This window comes from Phascolarctos cinereus, unplaced genomic scaffold, assembly GCF_003287225.1.
Source record: "Phascolarctos cinereus isolate Bilbo 61053 unplaced genomic scaffold, phaCin_HiC Scaffold_4;HRSCAF=312, whole genome shotgun sequence".
In the NCBI taxonomy this organism is placed as follows: Eukaryota; Metazoa; Chordata; class Mammalia; order Diprotodontia; family Phascolarctidae; genus Phascolarctos; species Phascolarctos cinereus.
Window position 1 is genome coordinate 177,326,791 of NW_027555847.1, and position 25,577 is coordinate 177,352,367.

At 37.2% G+C, this 25,577-nt stretch overlaps 1 protein-coding gene and 1 long non-coding RNA gene across 5 annotated transcripts in view; one reads left to right on the top strand and one right to left on the bottom strand.

The window, feature by feature from the left end:
* LOC110218799 (uncharacterized) overlaps positions 1-22,161 on the top strand; it is a 54,663-nt gene extending 32,502 nt beyond the window's left edge. For both annotated transcript variants that reach the window (XR_013486006.1, XR_002327411.2), the window contains exons 3-4: positions 18,055-18,191; positions 22,057-22,161. This is a non-coding gene — a long non-coding RNA (uncharacterized LOC110218799). The remainder of the gene's footprint in view (positions 1-18,054; positions 18,192-22,056) is intronic.
* VLDLR (very low density lipoprotein receptor) overlaps positions 10,205-25,577 on the bottom strand; it is a 39,968-nt gene continuing 24,595 nt past the window's right edge. For all 3 annotated transcript variants that reach the window (XM_021001757.2, XM_021001760.2, XM_078152807.1), the window contains 14 exons: positions 22,411-22,782; positions 22,170-22,292; positions 21,952-22,074; positions 21,085-21,204; positions 20,852-20,977; positions 19,929-20,100; positions 18,862-19,086; positions 17,477-17,595; positions 16,789-16,928; positions 16,155-16,296; positions 15,660-15,806; positions 13,665-13,745; positions 12,976-13,145; positions 10,205-12,353 (listed from right to left, as the gene is read on the bottom strand). In XM_021001757.2, the coding sequence (XP_020857416.2) occupies positions 12,318-12,353; positions 12,976-13,145; positions 13,665-13,745; positions 15,660-15,806; positions 16,155-16,296; positions 16,789-16,928; positions 17,477-17,595; positions 18,862-19,086; positions 19,929-20,100; positions 20,852-20,977; positions 21,085-21,204; positions 21,952-22,074; positions 22,170-22,292; positions 22,411-22,782 (2,096 nt within the window). In that variant the 3' untranslated portion in view covers positions 10,205-12,317. The remainder of the gene's footprint in view (positions 12,354-12,975; positions 13,146-13,664; positions 13,746-15,659; positions 15,807-16,154; positions 16,297-16,788; positions 16,929-17,476; positions 17,596-18,861; positions 19,087-19,928; positions 20,101-20,851; positions 20,978-21,084; positions 21,205-21,951; positions 22,075-22,169; positions 22,293-22,410; positions 22,783-25,577) is intronic.

Sequence of the window (25,577 nt, forward strand, 5' to 3'; positions counted from 1 at the left end):
GTCAGCTACCCTTAAACAAGTAGCTCTCATTTGGATTTCTAAGTTCTGTCAAGTCTGTTTTAAAATCAATCACTTGATAGTCATATGCTTCATGAAGGGCAAGAAACAGTCTTTAGATCCCTCTGGTTCCTAGAGCTGTATCTTAAGATTTTTTTGCACCACAACCAAATAGCACAACATAGTCCTTGAAGTTAGGGATGTGTGTGTGTGTGTGTGTGTGTGTGTGTGTGTGTGTAGGATAGATACCCCAAGATGCTGTGGGGCCACTGGGTATGGGGAGCACCATGGGCAGGGCCAGGTAGTAGCAACTAGAAGGAAGAAACTGTCATCTGGTAGCTTCCTAATTTTTTAAAAAATCATTCTAACTGACTAGTTGTTAATCTCACTTCTCAATGAATCAACCAAACTTTATTAAACACTCACTTAAAAGACCTAGGCATTGTGCTAAGAACTGAGAATAGAAAGGCAGAAAAGACAGTTCCTGTCTTCGTGGGGCTCATATTGTGTCAGTTGCTTCAGTGGTGCTGAAGGACCGAAAACAGTGTGTCCCTCAGACTCTCGGAGCCCTCACAGCTCCACTTTAACCTACAGCTCTGATGGTGCCTAGTACATGATGGTGTTGTTATTGTTCAGTCGTTTTCAGTCACGCCTAACTCTTTGTGACCCATTTTGGGGTTTTCTTGGCAAAAGGACAGTTTGCCATTTGCTTTTGCCATTTGGCTTCCCATTTGCTTCTCCAGCTAATTTTACAGATGAGGAAACCAAGGCAAACAGGGTTAAGTGACTTGCCTAGGGTCACACAGCTAGTAAGTGTCTGAGGCCAAATTTGAGCTTGGGAAGGTGAGTCTTCCTGACTTGATCCACTGCACCACTTAGCACATGCTAGGTTTTTGCTAAAGTACTAAACCAAAAGCATGTCTCAGGGAAGGCATGCATGATCCCACCTCCTAAATCTAACAAGGGCTGAATTTGTTTGAAGCCTTGAGAACCTCGGGGTTCCTTTGTGCTTCAGCGACCAGAATTGTAAGCTACTTTTGATTAACTGGCATTGTAGGACAAACCCACTGAAGTCTTATCTCTCTCATTAGGAAGGCAGTTCGCAGAGTGCCAAGAACACAGTGTCTGCCATGGGGGAGGAAGACATGAGGGAGAATGGCACGTAGTCTCTTCATTCCAAGACTATCTTTCTTAGGACTCTACTAAACACAATTAAGTATTTCAGTTTGTGTTTACTAAAGACTGAGATAGAGGTAGGTCATCTTTCACTGCCTGGGAGCACAGATTTGAATGAACTTCTTAGATTTTGTTTTATAGATTATTCATGTATAGTCCGCTTTAGTTGTAAAGGATGCTGATGGAAAAGATGGTTTGAATAGTTTCTTCATTTCTTGTCTAGCTAAAGAGGCAAAGGTGGTGCAAGGGATAAAACTTTGGCTTTAGAGTCAGAAGACCTGGGTTCAAAATCTGGCTTTGCCATGTAAAGCCTTTCTGTCCTGGGACAAGGTAACCTTTCCTTGCTTCAGTGGTGTCATCTGTAAAAGGAGGGTGCTGGTGGAGTAAATGACCTCTGAGTACCTTTTAATTAACCTATGTTCCCATATTTATGAGAATGACATTTGGATGAGGGAGTTCCTATAGGACCACATTCAAGTGAAATCTGCTGCTTTCTGTATTAAATAGCATCGTGTTGTGTATATGACAATGAACTTCAACTCAGGAGACCCAGGCTGGAATTACTCACCTATGTGACCTTGGTTAAGAATTACTCTACCATTCTTAGGCTCAGTTTCCTAATCTGTAAAATGTGGGTAATACCTTCACTGCTCATCTCACAGCACTGTGAGGAAAGTTTTTTGTAAACTTTTAAGGTGATCATTTGAACTCACTAGGGTCTCTCACATCTTGCTCACATTGACATGTGGTGCTGTTTGGTGAGCCAATTAGAACATCAGCTTATCAGGTTCAGTTTTCTTTCGCTCACACTAATGTTTTACCTGGGCAGGTTCATTTGAATATGGACAAGTTGCCTTGTGAAAATGTGGAGCTCTTTTTAGGATGAGAAAAACCTGCTTTAGGTAATCCAAGACTGTCTTCTTTCACTGGGTTTTCCTCATCACCTTGGGGGAGGGAGGGAGGGAGAGAGAGAGAGAGAGAGAGAGAGAGAGAGAGAGAGAGAGAGAGAGAGAGAGAGAGAGAGAGAGAGACTGACTCTCCAAATGAGCCTCTATTCATTAATTTGGGGGGTTCTAAACTTGGAGCCCATAAATTAAAAAAATATTTTGATAACTATTTTAATGTAATTGGTTTCCTTTGTAATTGCATGTATTTTGTTTTGTGCATTTAAAAACATTCTTCTGAGAAGGGGTCCATAGTCATGCAAAAAAGATTTGAGAAAGATGATTTAGAGAGAAATCTGCTTGAGGCATCTAAATGGCTCAATGGATAGATCCCTGGACCTAGAGTCTGGAAGACCTGAGCTCAAATCTGGCCTCAGGCACTTATTAGCTGGGTGAACCTAGGCAAGTCACTTAACCTTTGTTTGCCTCAGTTTCCTCTACTGGGGATATTAATAACACCTACTTCACTGAGGTGTTGTGAGGCTCAAATGAGATATTTATAAGCACTGTGCACAGTGTTAAACACATAGTAGATGCTTGATAAATGCTTTTTTCTTTCCTTCTTTCTTACTTTTTCAGGGTACCCTCCATTGCAGGGAACACCTACACAGCCTTCTTTTGGTTCTACCACTGATACTTCCTTTATCACCTTTATGGTCAGGCAACCAAGTGCTCCTCTTTATAGCAGGAAGGTAAAGACAATCGGATATGGGGATAGTTGTCCACCTGATAACAATGCCTCCAGTTTAGGAGATATGTGCCCTTATTTGACAAAGATGAGTTGCTGATGTTGGTAAGTTGTAAGGCAGGAACTTAAATTCTGAAGAATCCCATTTCAAAATCTAGTGAGAAAAAACAGATAGCTTAAGAGAACATGTCACTTGGTTCATGAGGGAACTGAAAACCAGGTAACTTGAAGAAGGAATACAAGAATTGTGGATGCTTAACCTGAAAAGAGAAGGCTTGGTGGGTGGGGCCTGGTGGAGGGAGTAGGAAGTATCTCCAAATATTTGAGAAACGGTGAGGGTAAGAGAGGGAATAGGCTGCTTCTGCTTGACTCCAGAGAGCAAAACTAGGAACAATGGAGGGGAGAGGGGAAATGGTAGAAGGTAAAGAGGTAAATTTGGACTTAAGGAAAAACTCTCATTATCTGAGCTGTTTAAGTGGAATGGGCTGAATCAGGAAGTTAATGGATTGCCTCTTACTGAAGCCCTACAGTAGAAGTACCTCTTGTCAAGTATACTGCTGACAAGAGCTCAGTACAATGCCTAGAACATAGTAGGTGCTTTGTTAACTGAGACTTTTGTTTTGGTTCAGGATAGAACAGAATTACTTCTGACATCTTCCCCAGTTCTGAGATTCTATATCCTCTATTCCCTTTCTCCTTAACTTCCCCATGATTTCTAGAAGATTTTTCTACACAGCATCATCTTTCAGTTGATAGTTACTGAGTCAAGTCAACAAGTATTTATTAAGTACCTACTATGTGTTAGGATGGAGCACTGGGCTTGCAATCAGGGAGACTTCTCTTCCTGAGTTCAAATTCAGCCTCAGACACTTACTAGCTGTGTGACCCTGGGCAAGTCACTTAATCCTGTTTGCCTCAGTTTCCTCATCTGTAAAATGAGCTAGAGAAGGAAATGACACACGACTCCAGTACCTTTGCCAAGAAAACCCAAATGGGAAAATGAAGAGTTGGACACAACTGATACAACTCAACAATAATGTTGTGTTAAGTATTGAGGATGCAAAGAAAGGAAACAAAAAACATCCCTGTTCTCAAGGAACTTATAGACTGAGGGGGGAGACAAAGTGCAAACAACTATATATAAGCAAGCTATACACAGGATAAACTGGAGATCATTTCAGGAGGAAGGCATTAAGAATAAGGAGAACTGGGAAAGGCTTGCTGCAGAAGGTTCCAGGTTAGCTGACACTTGAAGCCAGGAAGTAGAGAGGAGGAGAGAGAGGCATGGAGTACAACCACTGAAAATTCTTGGAGTTTGGAGATGGAATGTTGTATGGGAGGAACAGTAAAGAGGCTAGTTTTACTGTATGTAGAGGGAAGAAAGGTGTAGGATGACAGGAAAGGTAGAAAGGGGCCAGGTTATGAAAGGCTTTAAACAAGACAAAAGGAGATTTTATAATTTGATCCTAGAGGTAATAGGGAGCCATTGGAGTCTATTGAATGGTAGGGGGGTGGGAAGTGACTTGGTCAGACCTTAGGAAGACCAATTTGACAACTGAGTTGAAGATGAAATGAAGTGGGGAGATATGGGCAGAAATAGGCAGTGACTGTTTCTCAAATTCATTTTTATGAAGTAACCTATAAACACTTAATAAATGCCTACTATGTGCCTAGCATTGTATAAAATTCTTGACATGGTGAAGGGAAGATGGTAGTCAAGAGAAACATCAGTCTTCAAGCAATCTTATCATTAGGGCCCATTCTGTTTCTAAACCCTACTCAAGAAATTACAGGGCTTCTGGCAAAGGTGAAGATAAAAAAGGATTTTCAGCTAATGAATTAAGCCATGATATACCTTGTAAATATATACTATAGTCAAATAAAACAGACAATGGCATTGTTTTAAATAATATATCCATCCTTATCCACCCATGTGTGAAAATAATACTGCTATAATGAAAGCAAAGTGTCAGTTTAGATGTCCAGAACTGAAATTTAGTCACCAATGCCAAGATTTTTGAATTATTGGTCAATTACACTTGCTAAACTTGATATTTTTTTTTCCAATTGGTACATACAAGCTAGCCAGTCTGCCCCTTTCCAGAAGCCATATGAACTGTACTATGGAAATAGGGGGAAAAACCTCAAGCTCCAACCTATTTTCACTGGTCCAATAGGATTGCCTTTTTTTCTCTTCCCTCCAAATGCCCTGGGAATTTAATGCCTTATGTTAACTTTCCCAGTTAAAATTTTCAAGCATACTGATCAAAATTAAAAGCAATAAAATCTTCCTTTTAACATGTAATGGCTCACATTTATGTCTCTTTTTAAGGTTTGGAAAGCCCATTTATATGCATTATCTCATTTGATCTTCACAAAAGGTGCTATAATCTCCATTTTACAGATGAGGAAACTGAGGCTGAGAGGTTAAGTGACTTGCCTAGGGTTATAGTTTCAAAGGTAATATTTGAATCCAGGTCTTTGACTCTACACTCAGCACTTTGTTGACTAGTCTTTGGGGGACAAAGACTATAAAGAGCTGCTTTTGACATCTTTTTGAGATTTTTTCCTCCACTTTCCCTCTTCCCCCAACCTTTCTTACTTTACTTTTTCACCTTTTCCTAGTTCCACTGGGATGTTTAGTAATGGAAGAGCTCAGGGTAACACTGAAAGCCAAGCAAGGGACACTAGATGAAGAAGAAAAGACCCTTGGATGAGGTTTTAGTGAGGTGTGATGGAGAATGGTGGCAAAGAAAGGGATGAGTGAGGCAGGGGAAATTTCTCAAGACTGTGAGAGCTGATGAAAAGGGCAAGTGCTTCAATAATTCTTAGCAACTATAAAAGTGTTTTATAATGCTTTCCTGAAAAACCTCCTCTTTAGCCAAATAAGTCATATCAGGCTATGGTTAAAAAAAATCACAGAAGGAAGAAAGTTTTGGGAGATTCTTAAAAATCGTTTTATACCCCCCATTACCAGGAAAGAGAAACCTAATGCCTTAATTTATACTGGCAATCTCAGTGGAGCATGTGCACTTCAAAGCTTGGCAGTGAGCATAAAGCCTCACTTCTTACCTTTTTGGGAAGAACTGCAAAACCAGGCTTTAGTGGTCCTAGTTGTTCTCTAGATGTAGATGATTGAGTAGTATTCAATGAATGAATGATTCAGCCAAGAAAAAAAAGGTACGGAAGAAGTATTTCTATTTCTACCCCTTACCCTCAGAATTAGCAATAAAGGGAGAGGCTTATGACAACTTTTTTTGAAAAATAGATTTTTATTTAATCATAAGGGTGATTAAAAGGGTTAGAGGCTAAAAGCTCTTATGTACAGATCAGCAGCACTGTACGTTTCCCAAGTGGGACTATCTAAAGCTTCCAATGTGTGACAATGTGGTTTTCCCAGACTGGACTCAGTTTCTAAAAAGAATTATAGGATTTAGATATCCTAGAATATAGGGACTAAAGCAGGGGTTCTTAACATGGAGTCCATGAATGTTTTATTTTTCAACATTTTGATAACCATATTCCAACATAATTGGTTGCCTTTTTTAATCCTATGTATTTTATACACTTAAAAACATTCTTCTGAGGTGTCTATATGCTTCATCAGACTGACAGAGGGGTCTATGACATAAAAAAAGGTTAAGAATCCCTAGATTAAAAGATAAATGGTTGTTATAGGCCATGAATTAGGAGATGATTTCTCTTCTGCAGATATAGATTGCACATATCCATAGATGTCTGGATGACTTTCAATACAAGAATATGCAGATCAAGGTCCATTCTGAATCATCACATCTGTTATACTGGAACACAATTGCTCCTGCTTGACTCTGTTCTCTTATCACTGCTTTCCTGCAAAGTTCCCCAACCCCACCCCCAAATTCCCAGAGCTATATACCAGATGGCTAGTATTTTTTACAATCAGTTCCCATGGTAAAGGTATGAGTAAACATACAAGACACAACTTTATAGCTGGATGGGACCTTAGAGATCATCTAGTCATCCCTCCAAATTTACCTTTGGGGAAACTTTGTTTTTAAATTTTTCATCTAATAACTTGCTTATGCTATATAGAATCCCCAAAATAGCCTGCTAATAACACCCTCCAGGTGTGAAACAGTGCTAGCTCAGCAAAAAGCTAAACAAAAGCTAACATATCACCACTGATGTTACAGTCTTGGAATGCCTCCATCATTGGAAGCAAACCTGGAGACAGGCATTTCTCTTGCTTGGGCACTAAATGTGAAACACTGACAAAACATTACAAATCGACAACTTATATCCCCAATGAAAAAAGGCATAAAGTAAAGCTCAACAGATACTCTGGTACTGATCTTATTAGCCAATCACCCCAAATGAATGTCATTATTCACGACTTGCTAGTTTTTATGTTCATCTGTAGCAAAGTCAATCATCTTTGAGCCAACCTGGGCTATAGGTGTTTTACACCTTGGATATTCAGGTACCACTAAGGAGGCACTGTCGATGGCCAAAGAAAATAAATAGCTCAGGCAAAAATTTGGCAAGAATGAAGAGGTCTGATTTTTCCTCTGCAAAATCCCATCTAAAACAAGACCCATTTCCAAATCATTTAGCCAGTGGTTCCCACTAGATCCCCTAAGCACCTTTATCTTCAACTCGATCCTTTCTAAACACTGCAGAGTTGCGACTTAATGCTTTTAAGAGTTTGAAAAGTAGATGCAAACTAAGGTCAAAGCAATTTAGTTTATTCTAGCAATCCCCCAGTTGCAACTTTTATATTCACCTATTCTCTCCCCCCTCAAATACCCTCCCAAACTCCAGTGTTCAGCTTCTGACCCTTCCTGCAACAAAATCCTAAAGACAGAACGGGCTTTCCTTTGAGATTGATATCACATTCTCATTTTACCAAACAGGCGATAACCTACCTGAGATTACATTGCTAATCAGTGATAGTGCCAACATTAGAACCCAAGTCTCCAGACTTCCTAGTTTAAAGCTCTTTCCAACAGCTGTTTAAAAAGGTCCTGTTTGTGTTGTGTACTTAGAAATTAAACATCACCTCATTAAAAGAATTTGGTACTAGGGAGAAATAACATGTGTCTGATGACATTATCTCATGTCTGCAGCAGGCACCATAGTCAGGAAATGTAAGCCAACTGGCTAGCATACTTCAGATAGGAACTCTAGGTTAGATCTGTCTGCACTTTATTGCTTTCCTGCTAGTCGTGGGCTCCAGAAGAGCGTGAGCTAAGATCCTAGACCTAGATTGACATTTGCACATCCTACTCACTAGACTGAGGGGAGAAAGACCTAGGCTTCAACACTAACCACTGAAGCTATGCCATTATTCCAGACTTTTATCGATTCCTCTGACTCACTGTATGGGTTAGGTTGATCCAAGATATAACAATCTTCCTCCTCCTATCTAACTCAGTTAAATGAGTGTTGGGACAGTTGGCTACCACTCACTATATCTGCAGCAACGTCAGGGTGACCTGGTGGGGAACCCTGTACTGCACAGCAGAGAATAATATGGCTGTAAACCCTCTTCTACCTTCATGCCCTAAAGCAACCCATTTTCTCTATGATACCAACATATACTTCCATAAAAAGAAACTTGAGATGCCTTATATAAGCAGGGATACCTAAAGTTGGAAGAAAATGCTAAAAAAATAATGAATTTGCAGATGATGATACTGAACAGTAATCAAGAAATTCAGCGTCTTAGAATAATAAATTGGCCTTCTTCCAACTTAGAGGGTTACCACAGCAATTGCAATTAATCTCTATGTGTGTGTATATATAAATACATACACACACACACACTTGATTCTCCAGTGCTACCGTAAGACATTCAGGTTGATTTTAGCTTTAGAATAAGATGAAGTTATTATATAGAGTTTCGTTGATAGCTTTTCAAGTTAACCCTGTTTTCCTGCCTTGTAACACTCCGGAAGGCATCACTGGCTACATATGTTTCTTCAGGTTGTTTAGTAGAGTGAAGGATACTAAACTGACCTCCTGACTTCATATTCATCTCCTAAAGGCTTTTTAATGTTTTGTTTGGTATGTTGTTTAAACATTTAATGGCATTCTTTTGCTCATTGGGTCTTAGTTAGAATTTGCTATTTCTGATCATTATTGAAAAGATATTTAAAAAGAATTGTATAGACTTTCCATAAGACCAGAGAATGTTAACTTGACAACTAGATTTAGTAAAGAATGGCCATATAAATGCTTTAAAATTTTCTAAGCACAGAACAATTCAGGTGAACTGGTGGAAGATGAGAGATCTAAAGTAATAATTTTTAGAATGACCTTTAAAAACATAAGCCCTGCCAATTTGATCCCTTTAAGGCAGGGAGCAAAGTCAAATCCAGCCCACCCTTGTTTTTATATCACCCCAGAGCTAAAAATAGTTTTTACATTTTTGAAGTAAAGCATCATTGTACTTAAAAATGTAAAAGCCATTTTTAGCTGTGGGCTGGATTTGGCCAGAGAGCCATAGTTGGCCAAGCCCTGTTTTGACAAAGGCAAGCCATTAAGGATCTTGATCAGGTAGTTCTTAATCATTTGCTCAATATATTACGAGCAGCTCTCGTTATTTATTTTGGGTCTGAACTTGAACCAAGAAGGAACTTTAGCATTATAAAATAACTTGACATGTTAATACTGTAATTCAAGAGGTTTCCAGTTAGAAAAAAAAATCCTTTAGTAGGGCTTAATAGTTTCATAGAACTTGAAAAGTTACTTATTATTATAAACTGTACTCAGTTTTATCTTCTTGATATTTCTATACCACCTTCCCACCACCTGCTATGCTTACGTGCAGACACAATTACTTTTAAGATTCATCTTTAAGGTAAGACTTGAAATTAATTTACAATACAATCTAAAGTCAAATATAAATTGTTTTGGATTAGTACCAAGGTTCACTTTCATTAAATGTGTATAGTGGAGAGTCTATCTTCTATGGTGTATGCAAACAAGGGACCAATGTAGAACATTTAGAAGGCTTTGTAGAACATTCCTCTCCTTTTTTATCTTGGTTTTAAAATATACACACTATGGCCAAGGCTCAGTTTGCCTACCTTTTCAGCTATGAGGCACATCTAGCAGTACTGGAAATATGGCCTACTCTACAAATTTGGGGTCTGAACTTGAACGAACATTTAATATTTAAAGTAACTTGAAGTGTGAGAAGGAACTAGACATAAATGTATTGTTGGAAGTTAGTTGTCCAGTGTCAATCCTTCTCCTTAGGCAGGCAGCAAGACTAATCTACTCCACTTTCTTTTTCTTTTTATAATCTAGTAACACATGAGGTATTTTAGTAGATTGTAATAGATAAAAGGGTAGCCTTTAACTGTACCAAATGAGCTACACTGTTTAGTAAAACAACTCATTCACTCATGCCCACAGTTGCCAAAATGCATTTATTTAAGCCTTTGGGGAAGTTATAAATTATCCAAGTTTAATGAGTAACTTGTCATTTTTTAGTTCCAGCTCTAGCTAAGCAAATGGTCATGTAAGTATCTTACTTTAAGGCTAAGACATTAATGGGATCTTGGTTACCTTATATAGAGGTTAGAGTTTGAGAAAAGACTTAACTTAATGCTTCATTTTCTTCTCAATTGTTAAGCATTCTTAAGTTATGACCCTTAAACAGCTCAAAACTATTTAATTACTACATCTTTTATCTTCATATATTTGACAAGTTTTCTGACAACTTCACCTCCATTTCCCTAATAAGATTAGATTCATATTATCAAATCAATAAAGGCATTTAAGATCAATGAGCTGTTTCTCTATTCTACCTTGTTATATCAACAAAAGTTAATTCATGCTTAGATCCTTCTCTGTCCTGGACTTCCAAGATCTGATCACTTCTTGGTTTTTAGCCTATTCTGGCTTTCTTCAATACCATATACATTGACAATCCTTTAAAAAAAATACCCACTGCAGTTCCATTTTCTGCCCATATCTCTGGGCCATGATTTTTACTATGCCATGACTCTAGAAAGAGTCTTTTGCTCCCGTGGATACAGTCTATGCATGGATTCCATGCAAAACTAGATGTATATTTGAAGCTTAGCCTCTTAGGATAAGGCAGAACATTATGTATAAATAAAGACAGGAGACTTCAGATTGCAAATTCAAGCAACTTCTCACCATTGTCTTTCATGACCTAGAGAATGGACTTTGACTCCCATTCTGCTGACCTTGTTTCTCCATGTCTTTGAGAAAACCTTCTGTAACACATCCTGATCCATAGTGGCTCCCTAATTAGTCAATGCCAAAATGAAATCTTACTTCTATAAGCTTTAGAAAAGCAGACTATGCTCACCTTGTCCAAATTGGTCAAATAGTTTCTGTAATTCTTGCCTGGTAGATGAAGTAGTTCCCCCACCCCAATGCAAAATATCCTTCATTTTGACTCCCTGGAATTTTTAAGCATGTGGGAAAATATAACGATTCCTAGGAAATAAGCAGAGGTTTGATCAGCTATCGCTAATGATTAAAGGGACTAAAGCAGGAACATTCTCCAGAAAGGATGCTAACAAAAACCATTAGCTGATAATATAAATAACTCACTTTTTGGTACCATACTTAAACTTTAAAGCCAACTTCCCTAGTCCTAGAATGTTAATAGGCCAAAATCACTTCCAAGAAGAATTTGGTAGGTTTTTTTGGTGTTCCAACTTCTTCTACCCCTGTCCCTACTCCACCAGTTCCATGATTTTTTTTTTTAAATAAAAGCATTAAGCTAACAGGATTCAGTCCAGGGCCATAAGACATTAAAGTCTATAGGCTACTGCATCTCATAGTAACTAAACCTTAATGCTTTGCTAGTACATGAAATGCACTCTCACCCTATGGGAATAGGCACAAGCCATTGATAAGCTGCTTGGTTTAATTTTTAGCACGCAGAAAAAATTGTACAGTGGTTTGCTGAACACTCACCCTCTGCAAGCCTCTATGGAGGTCACAAAGATTTCACTCACACATACAAAATTAGTTTACAAATTTTTTTTTGGCAATTTCATCTTAGTAACCCGTTTTCTCCTATTGCCATTGCCCCAACCACTGAAAAAAAAGTTTACAATAATTTACATAGAAATATTTTCAAAGTGCTTAAGAATAGTGATTGTTCTTCAGGATATTTACAGATGGCCTATACAAGTTATGTACAGGTTGTATACTATATAGCACAAGTTTTGTTGCTGGAATATGGCTTTCTATGGAAAGTGCATATTTGGCCATTGGTGGCAATACTGTCTAAAAAATTCAAGGGTTACAGATATTCGGTAACCATATCCAGAGCTGAACTAAACTGTGGACAAGAATATTTACAAAAAAAGTAGAATATAGAAAAGTCGAGTACACAAACTTGCTCCACACAAATAATATGATCATATTCTTCCAGGTGGTAGGAAGAGAACTTTTTTCAGCCACTGGTTTGGTTACCATCCAAAAAAAAAAGTTTAGGACTTAGTGTAGATTGAAAGGGCTGTCTCTTGTCCAAATATTCAAGCTAGGTCATCATCTGTGCTTACAACCGATATCTGAAAGGAAAGGGGAAAAAAAGGTTACTTATTGGGTATCCCAGTAAGTCTATATATTACAGACAGCGCTTTGTTTGTGGAAAATGTGCTCCCTTTTTTCTCCAAATGGAAAATAAAGCAGAGAAGGAACACATGAAACTAGCAAGTGTTTAAAAGTAGCTTTATGTACATGACACAAACTCTAAGTGTTACCATGAAATTACAAGTTAACTGTAGTTTCTGATAGAAATGGGCATAAAAACTTAGACTAATACTCTTTGCTACTTATGTGGTGAACTGACTGGTCATAAAATAGTATACAGTAATTAGTTATGTCATGCTAGAACTCTCTGCTAAGACAGCTGCTGTGAAGGATGGATCAGATTGAACACATTTAATTATGATATATAAAAAATATATATATATTTATACACATATATGCATGTATTCATACATATATGCTGAAATACTTACAAAATGTGACTTGTTCTCACTTTCCAAGAGTATTGAGAGAATATTGTCATATATACCCACACACACGTGTGTGTGTACACATGCATGTATGGAGGGAGAAGGAGGGAGAGCTCACATTGTGAGCTATGGCTTTTAAGCACATTTAGGAAGCAGCTTCAAGTTTACTCACCGCTGGATAAGTGTGTCCAACAGAAGTACTATGTCTTCCAATATCTATAGTGAGATCTTCTTCTGTGGTTTTCAAGTAGACAGGATTGTCAAAATTCATGCTTTTCATGTTCTTGTGTTGCCAATTCCTCCACATAAGGTAACCAGCAGCTGCAGCCATAGCCAAGAGCACTAGAAACCCAATAGTAGCTTAGTAAGTGTACAGCAGGGGAAGGAAATATGTATTTATATAGCACCTACTATGTGCCAGGCACTGTGCTAAACTATACACACATATATGTGTGTATGTGTATATATACACATATATATAGACATACACACAAACACATACATATACATATACATGTATACACAACACACCTTAATTCAATACACTTTGTAATGAGAAGATGAAGGCACATGTTCTGTGCTAGTAAAGAAACAGGAGTTTATGGAAAACTGGCTAACGAGTTTATAATATGCTTTACACACACACACACACACACACACACACACACACTTATTTGTTTAAAGGTACACTAGACTACAAAGGCAAGTTAGCAAGTTATAGAAATGAACAGTTTGGTGGCATTTCCAGTACAAAAGCACTCATTGCAGAACTGTTGTGAGGAGGTCAAATTTGTCTCCAATCTTTTAACATACTCGATTTGTACTGTATTTGTTGCAGGACACGGTGGTCATGTTACTTACAGACAGGAAGGATGGCCCAGGCAGCTGAAGTTCCTCCTGGAGAAACATTTACTTCTGATATTGCAGTAGTCACATTGATTCCTTTAAAAGGAAATAACATCTTTGATGCTATTATATCAATTCAGATGATTTGAGACTTTTGTGCACTAAATTGAAAGTAATTCAGAGACTGATTTGAGAATTAAAAACAATTGAGATAACTGTATCATTATCTGTTACATAAAGGGAGCATTAAAGCTTTAATATCACAAATTTCAGTCAATAAATATGTATTAAGCACCTCTTATATGCCAAGTACTGTGCTAAGTGCTGGGGATATAAAGAGAGGCAAAAGATAGTCCTTGACTTTAAGGAGCTCACAACCTAAAGGTATCTAACATATACTTTGCTTTAGACCAGTGATTTTCTTCAGGACTTTCAAGAACCTCAAAGGTCTAGAAGCAGGGGGAAAAATTGTCCTTTATGCCTTGCCAATTGGTTTTTAGTTAATGTTTGTTAAACATCATTTTTAAATAGTTTTTAGATATATTATATATAGTTAGGCTTTCTGCAAAAGTTTATAGCCATTAGCCACTAACATAGAAGAAAGGTGGCTTTTTATTACTGGACAATAGTAATTTCTCAATGCTCTTGGAAAGGAAGAGTGGTAAGAAAAAGTCATATTTGTAAGTATTTCTATGTATCTTAGATTTAGGATCATTTTGAGTTATTCAGCCCCTAACTTCCAAGAATCAGTCTACCAGTTAGTGACTTATGTTATACTGGGGATCTTTGTTCTCATTCTATTTCATAGTTCTTCAAAGTCATTATAAACCTGGTTAACTCAGGTCTTAAAATGATTTAATGGTGGATAAGCAATACAAGCAAGTTATTTTTCTGCATTAAGTCCAGTTCGCTTCTGGAGGAGGAGGTCACAGCAATGTAAGTCACACAATAACATCTAGTCATTGGCTGTTTAAAAGAGATTGGATATAGACTATTCAAGCAAGGTCAAAGTCTAAAGTAACCAGGATGCTTCGCTGAGAGGTAAGCCTAATATCAGACAAGTTCAAGAAGTTAGGGCTTTGCCCAGTATTCTAGACCATTTTAGAACTGCCAGGAGTTTGTGGTTAAATTGAGTATGAACATTCTTGTTTTCTACTAGAGGCCATATCCTTTAAGCAGAGATCCTTAGATGACAATCACAGTTTATGTCTTACAAAAATTTGGCTCTACTCTTTGCTTCTATTTATTGGCCAAGAGGTATCACTGTGACTAGGTCATAAGGAAGTCTTTGACAAATGAAGATTTAAATAGTGTTTCCAGATGAGCTTGTCAATCTGGAATGGTCCAGGCATAATCAATAATGCATTAGCAGGACTTTGCTCAAAGTAGTAAAATGATTGTCTTAATACTGTACCCATTTCTCTAACAATAGTTCACTTGAAATCAAAGCTTGAGTGCTTCAAATCTTAGTTTGAGATAAGGTTATTTACTGAGGTATCAATATTGTGTTAAGAATTTAGGTGAATCAGGACAAGACCAGTTCTTTCTTTGTTAGATCATATATCCTTAACACTTTTGTTTAGAAACCTACAGATTAGAAAATATTCATATAATTATGATTTACCAAAATGGTGAATTTAAAGAAGTTGTATACTTGAGGCTGGCTTGGATTCCAGAGCCACACTCCCCTAATAGATCCTAATGGATATTTATACAGGGCTTTTACTGTTTGCAAAGTACTTAATTTATATTCTCACCTGAACCTCATACAATAGGCATTACTTATGAGATGGTTTGAGTCCTATGTAAAGACAAAGGCTCTTAAATATTGTGTACTTTCTTAATGAGTTAGAGTTTTACTGTATCTATAGCCTAGCAAATTCCCTGAAAACTTGAACATTATGTGAAGCTTCTGTAGATTTTTTGGTGCTTTTTTGGGGGCAAACAGGACAATCATGCCAAGTATTCACAAGAGTAGGAACACTAATTTTCAAATAAAGGAAAACTCACTTCTACATGCCCTGCCATCACCTTCCAGATTATACCCACTGGGACAGGAACAGGCATATTTTGGAGAGTGATCATTGATTTGCGGTGCTGGTAGACATAGGTACTCACAGCCTCCATTTTCAATGTCTTCTTCACACCAGTTTTTACCTATTGGAAGACAAGATCATCCTTTTAAGTTTTTACTTCTAAGAAATTTTTTACTTTAACTTTTGAATCTCAAATCTACCAACAGTTTACAGTCACGTAAGCCATACACTAACACTATTATATTAATATATGCTGTTACATGTACTTCCTGGAAAAAATGCTTCAAACCTATCAGAATATTGATTTTTGTATGGCGCAAAGGCAATATAGCGGGAGCAGACTGCATAGAAAGTCTACTTGGATGTTAACAAAATTAGGAGGCAAACTTCCAGTCTGGCTACAGTATCAGATTATCCTGAGGCTGGTTTTATAGTGGTAGTTAAAAGACATTACTTATCTAGAGGTTACCTGCTGGTTGTACAAGTTCATGGTATACAATTATATCTTGAGCATCATTGAGGTTGTTAACCAGAGTAGCCAATTCTGACCCTGTGAATTTGTTGGCACCATAGACTGCTTCATTCTCACCATCTATCCAATAGACACGGTCCTAGAATAGGATTGAAAAAATTTGATATTATCTGCAGGACTTGTTGCACAGAATAATTAAAAATTTAAGAGCTTGGGGATGAGTAGTACACTTAATCAGTAGACCTTATTCACAGTCAGAACTAACCCAACACTTTCATAAGAGTACAGCTATAGAAGAAATGATGTTTTCTATATCATGCTGTGGCAAGTTTGTATTACTGAAATAGATATTAATTCAAGAAATAACTAGACCTTGAAGAAAACTTAATTCCTGTAATTCTTTAGGCATATATTATGTTCAGTTCAATTTTGATAAAGATTAGATAAGATTAATTGAAGTTGACTCTTATGCCAGGATTTCAAAGGAGAAGTCAAGAAAAAAAATAGACTCAAATCCAAGAAGCCATGCTCCCCAGCCCACACTTCCCCATCATTTAGAATAGGAGTAAAAACACAAATAACTTGTGAGTCTCTACCCTTGAGCCAACAGTCAAAATACTCTGAATCCTACCTCAAACATTGTGACAGCAAGAGGATGAGCCAGGAACTCTAGAGACTTGAGTACTATTCTACGATCTTGACCATTCAAATCCACGCTGGACAGCATGTGTAGTTTAGAATCAAGCCAATAGAGACGACTTTTTACAAGATCTAGGTAGGAAAAATGAGTTACATTGTTAGCAAATGCATTCAACATAAGATAAGCCTAGAGTACATATGGTAGTTTAATGGAACCCATCCCAAAGGATGTTCATCTGAAATTTACGTAGACCTAAATGGTTTCTTCTATAATACTTTTTATATTTTGAAGAAAACAAAAAAAGTACTGTTAAATGAAACAGTATATTTTGCCATTTATACTTGAAAAAGTAGAGTACCAATATACTATGTCAGCTATGGTACTGTTCCTAGTATTGCTAACTTTTAATCTAAAATCTAGAAGGGATGAAGGTACACAAAGGTTTCTTGTTTATACAACTGCCAACATTTTATACCTAAAGAGACTTTGCAAAAAACTAGCAGTATACCAATATGATTAGGACAACTCTTCTCAGGTCAAATTTGTCTTAAGCTGAAAGTTTTAATTCTAGTCCAGATTTGAGAATAACATCTTTATGAGGACAGATCTGTTTTGGTGTGCTGTATCTTAGTTTTAGTACCTTGAATCAAAGAATTAAATAAAAACCCAACAGGCATACCAAGTGTAATTCCATTAGGCCATTGAATGTCTACAGTCACCAGTGGCCATCTGTCAAGTCCATTCATTCCTGCTTTTTCTATTTTAGCTGGTTCTCCCCAGTCTGACCAGTAAACAAAGCTGTAAAGAAAATGTTAACCATAAACATCACTGGTTTAGTAAGCAGAATTTATGGTACCAACCCTATAAAGCATCAGCTAACAGTTTCATATAGTATAAGTTAGAATGATTGTTCATGAATAATTCTCTATTTCCTTAATATGATTGGAGACACATTTATATCATATATTTGGGCATCTAAGATACAATGAAATATAAAATAATTTTCAAAAAAATTATAAATGTTAACATTAATTACCTAAATATTACATTAAGACCCATCAGGGTTAGGTACAAGGAAGATAATGCTAAATATAATCTTTCAGAGTATTTATTCCCTTTAAAAAACCCCTAAATATTATGTAAACACTCCTTCCCCAATTGATTGCTCATTTTAAGAGGGGGAAAGACCTGGGTTAAGATGTTATCAGCTATGTGACCCCTGAGAAAGACTTCTTTGGCTCTTTTTCTTTTTTGTAGGCAGAAGCTGATCAATGGGAAGGGGCAAAATCACATACCATGAAGGTGGCTTGCCATTTGTTTCAACAAGGATGGGTATTAAGCCTAAGGAGAAAGAATTCTAACTCCAAGAACTCTTTAGGTCAGAAGTTATACAGGTGAATAATTATACATGATTAATGCTACAAAATACCAAGTCCTAAAACTTCTATGGGAAATTATCTTAAGAGTTTACATTCTACTCTTATCACAAGACTTATGCTGGTACTTTCAGTTTACATAGGAATCAAGGATGGGTCATTAATGGATCATGATAAATCAGACATCTTTCACCTATGAGATATGCACTAGTGATAAATTTCATGCTTTCAAAAGGCTGAATTATGAAGTATAAGAGGTACTTAAACTGGGAAATTATGGCTGACCTTCAGTTTCTGGGAATAAGCAGGAGACACTTTTAACATCTTTTAATGAAAGGAACCAAAGAGTAATATGTGGCTCAAATCATGGTTTTAAAACTAAGTTGTCTATGGGCACCTGAAGTAAACCACTTGGAAAGAATTAATAGCACCAACTGAGTCTTGTCATAGCAAATTCGAGCCAAGAATCATGGCACATTTCCAGCCCCCATTACCAGCTTAGTCCAGTGCCTTTCACGAGTTACCTTTGAAGATATTGTAGGTATTTGCTATTAAACTCTTTGGGAACCAATGAGTTCTGAGCTACATAGGCCCATATACAGAGAACCATGAAGCTGCTGGTTGTCATCATACTTTACTTTTATACTGTAGCTTCCAGGTAACTTAACAAAGATGCCTAGAAACTAACCCAGACAGCGGGTCCACAGCTATGGAGGCAGGCTCTCGCAAATCAGAATTAAATAGGATCTTTCTCTTGGTTCCATCTAAAGTAGCCACTGAAATAGTCTTTGAAGCCACATCAGTCCAGTAGATATTCTTGTAGACCCAGTCAACAGCAATGGCTGCAGGATTATAGACATTGTCGATCATTTTAACATGGCTACCAACTTTGTCACGAGCATCAATTGGGGCACTGAAACAGAACAGGGTCACATGAGATTTGAGAATATGACAGGACATTTATGCCTTCAGATGGTTAAAAGCTTCATAAAATAGCAGGTAGTATTACTATGTCTTTGTCTGAATGACTAGATTATCATGTTGTAGTTCAGATTTTGGCATCAGAACATCTGTTGCTAGAAGCAAACTAGTTCATTGACAAGCCATCTATGACTTTCATTGGTAAGAATTTGAATCAAATTTTATGATGCAAATTTCAGATAATGGCTGAAAAGGAATTATTGGAAAACTTGATACCAGCAATAAAAGAAAATTGTAACACTGCTATTGCTGTATACTTTTAGAGTGGTTAGTGAGGGTAAAGAATATATAAGTTAGCTTGGCATTCTGACCCTTATTGGCAGTGGTGTGCTAGTAAACGTTAAAACTGGCATTTGGGCATGGGGGAGGGAAATGCATGCACATTTTTAAGTGTAATCTGCATTATTAATATTTTCTCCATCACTTTAAGTCCCGACAATCAAAAATTTATCAAGCCCTGACATAGCGGTTGCCAATTTCTGAGGTATAAATGTTCACACTGAAAACTTTACTTTTAGTTCTCACTAGCCATTTTGAGCTAGTTCCAGCACATTCCTGCTTATTGGTCATTTTAAACTATTTATCTTCCCCGATTCTATTCCTTGCAACCAAAATTGGATCCTGATTTATAACCAAACATCATACAACATTGTTTGAATGCTAAGAAATTTTAAAACCAACATTTTTACTTGGAGTTATCTTACCAACAATCCCAACAGTGATAGAACAACCCAGTTATTCCAAGATGGCCAAATGACCCACAGGGCAAGTTACCTGAAGATTGCTTTTTGGCTTAGATCAGCCCAAAATAACTTCTGGGCAGCTATGTCAGCATCTAGTGCTATGGTATTTCTTAGTTGCTCTACAAGTTGAATGTATTCTTTCCTTTCCAGGCCAATTTTTCTGATGTCCCTTCGATTAGTGAAGATTAAGCTTGGTTCCTTTCCTGAAAGCAGAAAGTTAGGCTTTAGCCTTACTATTAGAATCCCTTCCCCATTGGGCATTACTAAGCCAAAATACAATTGAAGACTTTAATACCACCTTTTACTTCAGTCCAGTCTTCGGTTCTGAGTATTTCCTATTTATTTATTTTAAGAACACAAGCACTTATGGTTTTCCCATTTGAATGGAATAGAAACAATGTCAACTAATCAAGAAAAAACCTTTAATCCTTCCTTTGATTTGAACTGAATCAGGACTCACATCAACAAAAGCAAACACAAAAAGATACCTGGAAGAGGAATAACTGTTAAGGCTTCTTTGGAAATAGCCTACCATATTTGTATATGATGGAAACATTTTCATGAGTTGCCATGGCAAAAAACCAAAACAAAACAAAAACAAACTCCCAAACAAACAAAAACCCCAACAAACCATATTCTCCAGCTTACTGGTGAGGAAATTCTATAAACCATTCTATAAACCTTTCCAGGTTAGTGACATATGATGAAGTTTATACTTTGCTGGCTTAGCCGGGAAGAATCCAGGGTCCCTTCCATGCCATGATGGAAATGTCATGCTATTTTTATAGTAGAACCTTTATTTATGACCCCCTTTTGAAGCTACTAACTTACTGCTTTCAAATAAGATTGCAGTCAAAGCAAAATGTCAAGCTAAAACTTATATAATTGTACCTTTTGTAAACACTTGCTTACAAAGGTAATCTATATCAAAACACTGCTTTGAATTTCATTTACCTACTGCCTTGCACACTCCTGTGGCAAGATCCATTTGATAGCCACGACTACATTCACACTTGTAACCGCCTTTTAAGTTGATACAAATTTGACTGCAGATTCCAGGATTTTGACATTCATCAATATCTAGGAGGGAAATTTAGAATTAGTCTTGCTGTTCCTACTCTTTGGTAGTTATACCTTGTCTTTTCCCCTTTTAAGCCCCTTGCAAAGACAGATTTTTGGAATCTTACCACCACAAGTCTTTCTGTCTATCAGTTCAAACCCAGCAGCACAGTCACATTCATAACCTATAATCAGGTCTTTGCAGATATGGGAGCATCCACCATTGTTAACCAAGCATTCATTTACATCTGGAGGGAAAAACCAAACAAGAATTTGGGCTATACCTTTTTGTTATCGATCAGTTAATCATTGGTCTCCTCTATGCAATTATTTTAAAAATCAAACTTGTCTTAATGTTCAGTCTGAATTTCTTCATGCAAGTATTTTAAGTGTTTGCTTCCAGGGAGCCATTTGAGATTTTAAGTACCTTAAGGGCAGAGTTTCTTTTCTTTCTTTTTCTTTTGTTTCTTTTTTTTTTATACTGGGGGTGTAGCTAGAGATAAGATGTGTACAAGTTAGAATATGAAAGTGCTACAAGTAAAAATGGTATGGATATTTGGAAGGATAGAAGTCTACATTTCTCCCTGTGATTTGCCCCTACAATTACATCTTATTTTACAGGAATATGTATTTCTTTAATGAAAGATTGTGTCCTCAGGTGCACTATAGCAATTAGCAACATCCAAGAGGTATTTCTAGCAAAGGGAGAATGGGAGGGGAAAGGAGAAGAAACCAGAAACTTGATCCCTGCTTTACATAAGATCCATGAAAACCATCTGTTGGCTAACATAACCAAGAATCTGCTAACCTAGTTCATAAGTGGTATTTTTTACCAGACACTTGGGAAAGTAGGATTCTGAGCCAAACAGCAGCAATAAAAGTAAACTGTTATAAATTTCCCTCTGAGATATTTCAGGAAGACTTGCTCCATCAAAACTAATTAACCTTAAAGTTTCTCTGCTCTTTGATCTAGCTCCTAAAACACTTTCACTTACTGCATTCCTTCAAGGGTTCATCACTCCAATCCTTGCAATCTTGTTGCTGGTTGCACACTTTGCTGATGTCTATGCATTCCCCACTTCTGCACTTGAATTTTCCAGGTCCAGAACATTGATTGGCTATATATGATCCAGAGTACAGACAGAAGAGAACATCCATTAGAAGAGTTCTATGCCCATTTCACCTAGTTGTGAGAAAGCATGATGATGCTTACCATTTTTGCAGTTGATTTCATCTGTGCCATCTATACAGTCTCTGACCCCATTGCACTGTCTGCTGCCATGAATACAGTTGCCATCTTCACATTCAAACTGGTCAGGCCGGCATGTTCGAGAAGCTAGGGAAAGAAATGCCTCTAAATGACAAACTATCACCAGGTTAGCTAGTGAAGTGGGCCCCATCAACTCTGGTTTTAAGGTGGACATGCTGAGAGCTGAGATAAAGAAACTACTCACGACAATTTATCTCATCACTTCCATCTTTGCAGTCAGGGTCTCCATCACAACGCCATTTCATATGGATACACTCTCCTGAACCACACTGAATCTCACTGGCTGGGCATTTTTCATGAGGCACAGGCTGGCGTCCACACTGTTCTAGGGACTCATCAGACTGGTCAGAGCAATCGGCATCATCATCACATACCCAGCTGATGGGAATACAGGAAGAAGTGCTGCACTGGAACTCATGGGCACCACATGTAGGAGGAGCACAATCCAGCTCATCACTACCATCATTACAATCATCCTGCCCATTGCACACAAAGTTTTTAGAGACGCAACGACCACTGGAACAAGTGAATTCTTCAGGACTACAAGTTACATTGCCTAAGAGAAAAATGGAATGATCCCAAATCAACATTTAAATAACTTTATTATCCCCCCAAAGTAATAAACATCAAGATCTACACTCATACCCGAATTCAAAAACTAGAATAATTTGTATGTATGTTTGTTACTATAAGTGACATTCACAGTCAAGTTTCTATAGTACTAGTCAATAAGGATAAATGTTAGAAAAGCTTCTAGGAATATGGATGAAATGAGAAAAGAACTGAGGAAAGATGGAAGGACATAGATCTGTTCTCTTCAGAATAAACCCATGTATTATTGTGAGCTGCCATTTTCTTTCCAAGATAAAGAAAGCACTAAGTCGTTAGAATTTAGAGGTTTAACAATGACAGTATATACAGGTTTACCTCTGTGGCTAGCTCTTCTCTTCATAGTCAACTCCTTATATAATCATGAATACCATGTGCCTGTAGTACTGTGTTATTAGAAAAAAAGTTTCTCTAAAATAATTCACACCTATTAGATTGTTAAAGACAAAAAATGGAAAATGACAGTTGTTTGGGGAGTTGCAAGAAACAGACACACTAATTTACTGTTGGGGGAACTGTGAATTATTCTAGCCATTTTGGAAAACAATTTGGAACTGTGCCCCAAAGTCACTAACTGGTCATACCCTTTGACCCCCTCAATAATATTACTATATCCAAAATTAACAAAGAAAGTAAAAGAACCCACATTTACAAAAATATTTATAGCAACTCTTTGTCAAAGCAAAGAACTGGAAACTAGTGGGGCACCCATCATTTAGGTAATGGAAAAACTAATTATAGCATATGAATATGATGGAATATTATTGTGCTATAAGAAATGACAAAATGGATGGTTTCAGAGAAACCTGAGAAGGTCAAACTGCAGAGAAAAGTTTATACAATATTATAAATTAAAAAAAACCTTTGAAAACCTTAAGAATTCTGATCAAATACAATTCTAGGGAACTACCCAACTTGACAAAATGAGACAATATTTTTGGACATGGTCAATGCAGGCATTTTCTCTTTTTGACTATGTGTATTTCATATGAAGGTTTTCTTTTTTGTTTAATTTGGAGGAATGAAAAAATAAATGTTTAATTGAAAAAATGATAATATTAAAAATAAATTTATCTGCATTGTGGTATAACTTTTAGAGTTGGATAGAAATAATAATGAGTCAGACATGACATTCAAAGTGGTGTGATTGGGGCAAGTCACCTCACTGGGCCTCAGTTTCCCATAGAATGAGTGGGTTAGGCAAGATGGCCTCTGAGGTCCCTTCCAGCTTCAAATCTATGAATCTAAATTCAAAGAGACTGAAATTAAGAGTGAGAAATGGGTTAGAGCTTCAGCACTGATGTTGATTATTTATGCAAAGAGGTGTGCCATCTTCTATCAAATAAGAATACTTGTACTACTGCAGCATGGGGATATTGAAAATAGAGAAAGACTCTGATGACTGAAATGTTATATAAATGTGAGCTCTTTGGCCAATATATTCTTTAATGGAGGAGAAAGTAGAGTGTGGATGATGACTTACACTCCCTTCCTAATCTCTAAATTTTATTATTAGGCCAGAAAGGAACTAATGTATTACCCTCTCAAATTCTAGAAAGTCAACATTAGCAAATCTATTATAAGCCTAGGCCTAAAAAAAAAAAAAAAAAGAGCATGTTAATCCTGGTTATAAGACCAGTTCATTTTGCAGGAACTTAAAAATGCAAGCGCTTATAGGTTACAGCTTTATATGGTTATAAGAAATAGGGTGGAAACCACTGCTCTCTTGGGAAGCAAAGTCCATTTTTTCCAAAAGGGAAACATCTGGCAGCTATGTGACTTTCCAACATAAGTTCAGAATGAAACATTAAACTTGACTCCAGGAATAAATTGGAGAAGAAACTCATTGGACTAGGTGCAGTTGCTTTAACCCCAGAAGCCTTCATATGTACTTTTTTTTTTAAATTGGTATTCCTATTACTAATTCCCAGGGTTTATCTACAGCCAGAATCAAAAGGTCTCTTAGATTTGTTGTATAATTGAAGTGCTTGGGATCTTACTTAAAGGGGGAATCAAAGTTGATTAAGATAATGTTTATTCAACCTAAAGCTTCCCTCATAGCCTCACCTTTAACATATAGCATGTTACAACACATTTTCAGAGGCAGAAGGGTGAAAGAGGAAGAGAAGCTAGACAAATCAGTGAGAATACAGGAAAGGGAACCTGAAGAGGTGGTGGCCAGGGCCCTGGAAGAAAAGACATCATCAAAGTTTGCTTTGGTCACCTGCATCAAGGAAACAGCTTTACCACCATACTCTATGCCAGGCAAGCAAGAGAATAGAGGTCAGAGACTGAGATTCTCCTTGAAATGGAGAAACTAAGGCCAAGCTGGCAAATTTAATGGTCACAGGTTCAGAGAGGTGGAAATTTTCATATTTGCAACAGGAAAGAAATTTTGGTTCTTCAGCCCCCAATTCTGGCTTGATTGGGTTTGGATCAAGAATGCACAGGTGTTATCATAGGTTAGGCAAGGCAGTTTTCATTTCCAACTCAGTTGTGGGCTACCTCAGATCTATTTCTTTACCTCCTTCTCAGACTCTAGGAGAATTGGGGATGTGTTAGTTGATAGATCAAGGAACATTCTTAACAATAATTTAAAAAAAGAGCTTTTAGCAAAGGGCTGTTAAAATTGCTAATCGGAAAATTTTAGTTTTTACTCTTAACCAATAGAGCAAGTCACTGAAGTGAGTCAAGCTGTTTCAGTCACAGCCTTTTGTCCCTTCAGCAAAGAATCCTTAGGAT